This window comes from Arachis duranensis, chromosome 2 (genome assembly GCF_000817695.3).
Source record: "Arachis duranensis cultivar V14167 chromosome 2, aradu.V14167.gnm2.J7QH, whole genome shotgun sequence".
In the NCBI taxonomy this organism is placed as follows: domain Eukaryota; kingdom Viridiplantae; phylum Streptophyta; class Magnoliopsida; order Fabales; family Fabaceae; genus Arachis; species Arachis duranensis.
Genome location: NC_029773.3, coordinates 81,187,269 through 81,195,437, shown reverse-complemented (window position 1 = coordinate 81,195,437; position 8,169 = coordinate 81,187,269). Strand labels below are relative to the sequence as shown.

At 34.3% G+C, this 8,169-nt stretch overlaps 1 protein-coding gene across 2 annotated transcripts; it reads left to right on the top strand.

Annotated features, from left to right (window-relative positions):
* Positions 1-2,230: 2,230 nt before the first annotated feature.
* Positions 2,231-7,803, top strand: LOC107475152 (calcium-dependent protein kinase 13). Of its 2 annotated transcripts, XM_016094769.3 has the most exons (7): positions 2,233-3,130; positions 5,185-5,328; positions 5,535-5,687; positions 5,878-5,993; positions 6,074-6,241; positions 6,812-7,042; positions 7,120-7,650. In XM_016094769.3, the coding sequence occupies exons 1-7, from the start codon at positions 2,494-2,496 to the stop codon at positions 7,279-7,281; spliced, it is 1,611 nt and encodes a 536-aa protein (XP_015950255.1). In that variant the 5' UTR covers positions 2,233-2,493; the 3' UTR covers positions 7,282-7,650. The 2 variants fall into 2 exon arrangements, with proteins under 2 accessions (XP_020991369.1, XP_015950255.1); XM_021135710.2 differs by lacking the exon at positions 5,185-5,328 and having other exon boundaries at positions 2,231-3,130; positions 7,120-7,803.
* The last annotated feature ends 366 nt before the right edge of the window (positions 7,804-8,169 follow it).

Here is an 8,169-nt window from a genome sequence, read left to right as displayed (position 1 = left end):
TCTGTAATCTTATTAGCCGACAAAACTCTCTTCAACAACATTTTTCAAAGACATTACCCCTAGGCATTTCAAAGTTATAAAATGTGATAGCCTCACCATAGGATGAGTAATACGATGGAAATGCAGGAAGGTGGCTAAACTTAAATAAGTAAAATATGAGAGCTGCTGCAATAAAATCTAATTAAGTTTGTTTAAATTTAATAAAAATTAATTTTATTAATGAAGTGTGAATATACGTTCTAACTACATAAATATTCTCGCATTTTTCTCTTCTTTTTTCTTTTGATTCTATTTCTTTGTGTTTTTTCTTTTCTTTTTTTGTGTTTTTCCTTTTCTTTTCGTGTTTTTTTTTGTTTTATTTTTCTTAAAAGAGTAAATCATAAAAAATTTTGAAAAAAAAATAAAAGAAAAAAAAAGAAGATGAAAAAAAAATTCAAATAAAATGAAATCAAATGAACCTAAATTAAATTAAGAAATGAATCGAAATTATTTAAGTAACAAAAAATTTGATTAATACTTAACAGCAGCATAAAGTGAATATCAGTTAATTCACAAATTAACTAAATTAGTTCTTATTTAAACAAAAAACTAACTAAATAACCACACATGAACAACTTCAGCAAATTCAAGTGAGATGAAACCAAATGAACCTAAATTAAACTAAGAAATGAACCGAAATTTTTTAAGGAATAAAAAATTTGGTCAATACATCAATTGAACCTCAGTTAATTTACAAATACACCAAAATTAGTTCAAATTTGAACAAATAGTAAAAAAACTCAATTATAAGAAAAAAACACATCGAATTCATTTCTAAATTCAAATGAACCTTAAATAAACTAAGAAATAAACCAAAATTATTTAGTAATGACACTAGAGAAAATCAGAACCAATAAAGATGTTAGCAAAATGTTGGTGATATTGGTGATAACGAAAACGAAAGAGAAAGATAACAAAAAAAGAAAAGAAGAAGAAGAAGAACGTGCATGCGTGAATTTAAAATACTTAGTTGAACTTGGTTAAGATTAAGGTAAAGTATTAAATTGGTCTCTTACGTTTGGACGTAATCCTGTTTTATTTTTTAAGGTTTAAATTATCTTATTTGAATACAAAAAAAATTTATTTAGCTTCAATGTAGTCCTACCGTGAGATCGTAATTAAATAATTAACGAAATATTCTACATGACAATAAGACAAGAACAAGGACGATAATCTGGAGAACAAGTACAAGTTTCAGAGGCACAAAATCAACTGTAGATACATTAATACATTTATTTATCATTCTCCTTAGTTTTATAAAAAATACTTAATTTAAATTGTAAGAAAAATGATAAATAAATGTATTAATATATACACAGTTGATTTTGTGCCTCTTAAACATGTACTTAATTTTCAAATTATCGATATTGTTCTGCTGTCATATAGAACATTTCATTAATTATTTATCTTTGGTCTCACAATAAAACTACATTAAAACTAAATAAAATATTTTTAGATTCAAACAAAATATTTTAAACCTTAAAGATCAAAATATAATTATACCCTTAAAAGAACTAATTTAATACTTTACTCTTAAAATTATGATTTGAACGTAGAGATTTTTTCGTAAAATATACAATGAGTATTTTTGGAAGTGACCATAGCAAGTGGAATATTTAACCACTCTAAATTACATGTTTAACCCTTAATAAGTTATTGAATCAATAATCATTAAATATAGGAGTCAGAATTAGAAATAAAATTTGTCCAAGAATATATATATTTTTTAATAATGTATAGATGTATAGATATGATAATATTTGTTCGTACAATATCTATACATATACATTACAATTAAAAATTTTCATCTTCTAAACATTTCTTACTAAAAACAAATTGCTACAATTATATTCATAACCTTTATGGTGGTTACTGGTTACAGTTATAAATAACACCTCTAACTACTTAACCAGTAACCTTACATGTAATAATAATAAAAAAAAAAAACATGCAACGTGAATATCTAAAGCTTGAAATTGTCATTTCACCCTTCAAAATAAAATATATGATTTTGATTAAAAAGAAAAGATACACAACACCTAAAACGAGTTGAGGTTTTTGATCTTCAACTTACTTTCCAGAAAAAAATCCAGCAAAATAAAAATGATATGATTTTGGAATATATCATTTGTTTTTACGCCAACTCTGTTTCTTTATTTTCACTCTCAACCTTCACTGTTACTACAAAAAGCATCCCAAAGAAGCCGTTAACGGTTCTCAGTTTCACACTCAAACTTTCTCTCTCCTCTCTGAAACACAAAACACACACACACATACTCTCTCTCTCTCTCTAGTCTCTACAAACTCAACTGTTTCTGAAATTGGAAACCCAAAACCCCTCTTGTTCTAATCTTAGGGTTAGGGTTTCCCTCTCTCCATTCTCATGTAAAACCCTAACTCCATCACCACCACCAGAACCGCAACCACCACCTCGCCGACGCCGGAAGTTTAAAAATGGGCAACTGCTGCCGATCTCCAGCTGCCGTTGCTCGCGAGGACGTGAAATCATCATTCTCCGACCACACCAAAGGAAAACACACCTCCGCAGCCAGCGCCGCCGGAAAACAGAAAAATGCTCCGATCACGGTCCTCGCCGGCGTTCCCAAGGAGAACATTGAGGATAAGTACCTGGTGGACCGTGAGCTCGGGCGTGGGGAGTTCGGCGTGACGTACCTCTGTATCGACCGGGGATCAAGAGAGCTGCTTGCTTGCAAGAGCATCTCGAAGCGGAAGTTGCGGACGGCGGTGGACGTAGAGGACGTGCGCCGTGAGGTGGCGATCATGCGCCACCTGCCTCGGAGCTCCAGCATCGTGTCGCTTCGTGAGGCTTGCGAGGATGACAACGCCGTGCACCTTGTAATGGAGCTCTGCGAGGGTGGGGAGCTCTTCGACAGAATCGTGGCCAGGGGGCGTTACACGGAGCGCGCTGCCGCCGCAGTTGCAAGGACCGTCGTGGAGGTTGTGCAGCTGTGCCATAGGCATGGTGTGATTCACAGAGACCTGAAGCCGGAGAATTTCCTGTTTGCTAATAAGAAGGAGAATTCGCCGCTCAAGGCTATTGATTTCGGGCTTTCCATATTCTTCAAGCCAGGTATGAATCAGGTTGGAAATGTGAGTTTGGTATGATTTTTTAATTAATTAGATATGTTGAATTTTCGTGATACATTCAATGTTGGAAAGGCTTAGTCGTTGTTCGAAACTTTACATGCAATGTTGAACTGAAGGGGGTAGTTAGGTGGATGATCTCTTGTTGGAGTTGAATGTGGACGTTTCTATATTGTTTGCGTGAGTCACAGACTCGGATTTCACTTCCACTGGAGTGCTAGTTTCATTGAATCTGAGTGTGGATTGTAGGGACTAGGGAGTGTACCTTTGGTGTTAGGGAAGGTGAAAAACGTGAACGATGAGAGATTGGAAATCTATAAGTTATAGAAAGCTCTACCTTTGTTTTTTTGAAGGATGCTGGATGTACTTAATTTGATAACCCCAAATAAGAAATTCTCAATGTTGCCAAAAAGGTTCCTGATTTATGTGTAGGCCAATTGTTAATGAATGATTATTGATTGAAATGTTAGAGTACGTTGAATATATTGAATTTGAAGAAAGGTAACTAATAACTGCTTAATTTTCTGGAAAGGGATGATCTTGATTACTTGTAGGTGTATTTATAGCTAGATTTATTTTTTGTTCCTTAGTTAATGGGCTGCAATAATTTTGCACTTGTTTTCTTTCTCCATGACATTTTAAGGCAAAGGGGGTCAGTCTTCTTCTAAAGTGGAAATATTGAAACAAAATAGACTACTTTATAATGAGCTTCCGTACTTAACTTTTTCAATGAGCTGGTGAACTCGTCAATTGAATCAGGGTATTTTATACGCAGTTCACTGTTCAAAACTTTGAATTGTTAGTGCTACCTACTGGGTGGTTTTACTAGGACTTAAAAATCAAATGAGATCCAACTTCTTATGTTACATCATCAGAACATTGTTGTGTTTTCTCTTTTATTCAGTACTTATGCTTCTATTGGGACATTATACATATAGAGTATATTATTGTTGAATGATATGAAATTTAGCAGATGTACTGTGACAGAAATTTTGTCATATATATATTGAGGCCATATACAATTTAAAATGGAAGGGGAAACCTTCAAATGGTTTATTGGATAAAAAGAATCTTGCATGGTATATATTCAAAGGAAAACTCTACACAAAGTATCCTTCATTAATGAAAGGTTGGCATAATTTATGATGTTTATTTAATGTAGAAGGGATGTTAGAGAAGGAAAGATGTGATGTGTAAGCTGATCTAAGGATAATCTGCTGTGTAATGGTGTGCAGGACTTGTTAAATTACACCAAACTTTCACTGATTCTTTTGTACAAAGATATTCACTACTGATATAACTGGTCTGGTATGTACCCTGTGCAGGCATCCAGTACATATTCCTAGTGATCTGAATGGCATAAAATCTCCTCTGTATCTTTAACTCCCAACTTCTAAGCATCATTGTGTTAATGGAATCCTTACTTTTTTCGTACACTGTAAAATTAAATTTGTGGAGTCCATCTTAGGTCCTGGTCTGAGCCCATAATGAAAATAAAGCTTTGCAGTCACGGTATTACTGTGTTAGGTTATGTTTCTTTTGAAAGATTTTGAGAAGGAAAAAAAGAAAAATGAAAAAGAAAAAGAAAAGAAACAAAAGATGGAGATGGAGATAATATGTGGATATGTTCATAGGATTTAGTCCAAATGCATCGATCCTTGGCAAGTATAATTTAGATTAGTGTGGTCTATAAGCAGGTTGTTTTAGATGTCTATGATAGCATTAAAAGTAGTTTGATTTCTTCTAACTTTCCCATGGCATTGAGCAAATCAACAAACAAAAGACCCATTCTATTTTGTTTTCTGTTAAAAAGCCTTAGCATGAATAATCCGATATCTAGTAGCAATTTTGTTTTGCAGTTCCATAGTACTGTTTGTTGATGTTATTACCATAATTTGAAAGAAAAGCACTGGCTCATGCCAGGTGCATTGTTTTGCATTACCTTTTTGTGTTTCAACATATGTTTCAGTTTTCTGTCATTGCTTATGATGTCTGGCACAATATTTACATAGCCTTTTGGGTAAATCTGTGAATTTCCAGGTGAGAAATTCTCAGAAATTGTTGGAAGTCCATATTATATGGCTCCAGAGGTGCTCAAGCGGAACTATGGGCCAGAAATAGATATATGGAGTGCAGGAGTGATACTCTACATCTTACTATGTGGCGTTCCCCCATTTTGGGCTGGTACTAAGTCCTAAGCCTCTCTTATGGCATTCTTTCTGCTTGCCCTTCTATGTGGTGAATGAATATGTATGGCATTCATTCTTACCATGTGTTTTCTAATCCGTATCAGTGCTTGGACATGCTCATATTCCTTTGAACATGGGTTCATTTTCTCATTAACTCGCATTTAAACTTTATTCCTAACTTGGAGGTTGATTTTAATGCAGAATCTGAACAAGGGGTTGCACAGGCTATCCTCAGAGGGCTTATAGATTTCAAACGAGAACCTTGGCCGAGTATTTCAGAAAGTGCTAAAAGTCTTGTTAAGCAAATGTTAGAACCAGACCCTAAACTTCGACTAACTGCCAAACAGGTGCTTGGTATGTTTTATCTTTTGTACCATTTACCTTTTGCCCTTTTGTGTTATTTTCAATATAGATGTAAAGTTATTCATCAACTGTTCATGTTGACATGTAGTTATTTATCAATGATTTGTATTAAATATATCTGGGGTGTTTTTCTTAATGTATGTTTAGGGTTTCATTATGTTTTTCTTTTCTTGTCTTTCAGAGCATCCTTGGATCCAAAATGCTAAGAAGGCTCCAAATATTCCTCTTGGGGATGCTGTAAAATCAAGACTTAAGCAGTTTTCTATGATGAATAGATTCAAAAGAAAAGCCCTTAGGGTTGGTTCACCTCATATGCTGATATCATTAGCTTGTGGTTTTATTGTGCACTAGTTCTAAGATTTTACATTTGGAAATAGGTCATTGCTGATTTCTTGTCCAATGAAGAAGTTGAAGACATCAAAGATATCTTCAAAAAGATGGATACTGATAACGATGGTATTGTTTCCATTGAAGAACTAAAAGCTGGATTTCAAAATTTCGGATCTCAACTTGCCGAGTCCGAAATTCAGATGCTTCTTGAAGCTGTGAGTGTAGTCAACTTCCAAGTTTTGTATAATCTCCATGGTGTTGACTGTTGACTATGATAAAATTGCCACATGCAACATCACAGAGTGTATGATAAGATATTAACTAAGAAAAAAAAATAATTACTGTAACCCCCCACCCCAACACCCAAGAAGAAAAAGGAAAGGAAAGTCATTCCTGTAACCCAGAAATAAAAACAAAAATTTATTGCTGTTTAGCATGCCCTCACAGTATAAGGGCATGGGACATTGCTACGAACCAGTTAGATTGAGTATGTGATATTTAGTTTTTATATCATAAACAAGTGCTTTTGTTTGAGTGTGATCAACACCTTACTATTACACTTTTACTTATTTATTTATTTATTTTTTAACCTTGTTGAGATTTGTAGATCTTTTGTGCACAAAATATAATCATTTTTGAGAGAATTTTAGGAAATTTTTTGGACAGAGTATGGCAACTTGTTAATGAGCTAGATATTGTTTGGACATCAAATGCATGTACAACTGATTTCCATATAATGCCATAATGGTTCATCTTTTCTTGACATTTCACATTATTTTGAACAGGTAAATACTAATGGGAAGGGAACCCTTGACTATGGAGAATTTGTTGCAGTTTCCCTCCATCTAAAAAGGATGGCTAATGATGAGCATCTTCGCAAGGCCTTCTCTTACTTTGACAAGGATGGGAATGGTTATATTGAACCAGACGAGTTACGGAATGCTTTGATGGAAGACGGGACAGATGATTGTGCAGACGTAGCAAATGATATTTTCCAGGAAGTGGACACAGACAAGGTGAATATTCAATCACGTTCTTTTTATACAGACTTGGTTGCGCAACAAAAAAGCCTCAAATTATTGAATTATTACAGGATGGACGCATCAGCTATGAAGAATTTGTGGCTATGATGAAAACCGGAACAGATTGGAGAAAAGCATCTAGGCATTACTCACGCGGGAGATTCAACAGCTTGAGCTTAAAGTTGATGAAGGACGGTTCTGTAAATTTAGGAACTGAGCAGTTACTTGTTTGAGTGTTGGCCTTTCTCTTTCTAAATAGTGTAATATTCCTTCTATATTCTAAACATGGCTTCCCTGTGATGATTTTTTGGTTCCTTGTTATATTGGGTCTTTCTTTTCTGCTGCCATGTGAATCACAAAGTAATGTGCATTGTGCATAGCCAGTTATACATGCACTTTGCTACTACGGTAAAACCATGGTACCTTGGAGCCAATGATGTGACGTATGCTTCTCCTCTCTTTAACCACACCCATCTTGTTTAACAATGGTATCTCAATTGTTCAATGTGGCCAACGTATGCTTGTCAACATGCTAATTTCATGTACCTTTTATTGAACTATGATTTGGTCATTGTATCCTAGAAAAATAGCTGTTTACTAAATTTTGAATGTCTTGATGAACGACCTAGCGAGATATACCAATTCTGTGTCTGCTTCATAAACCTGGAATCAATATTGGTGTATTCATCAAAGGAATAGGCATGTCCGTGTCATTGTTCAATCAGAAAGGAAGAGCTTTGAGAGGTGTTACTTGACTTGTGCAAGATTGATTTTGATAGAAAAATACTTGTAATTTAAACAATAAGTTTTAATTTTACAATTATGTATAATTGCATAACATGTTTAGAAATGCAGCACAAACCAGTGTGTTATCAGATCATGACTGTGTGTAGTAGGCCTTAATTACGAGCCATCAAAGCTCTTTGTTTCCCTATTGGTTTGATTGCTTGAGCCATCAAAGCTCTTGATTCATTGACTTGGTTACTGAGCCAATGTCAACCCAAAATATGTTCACTGTTTTTGGGGACAGACCACTATTATTTATTTCACAGTATGACTCTTATTAAGTTATTTTTTGTACTTGCTTTTATAGTATGACTTTCTTGCCCTCAAAAACCGTT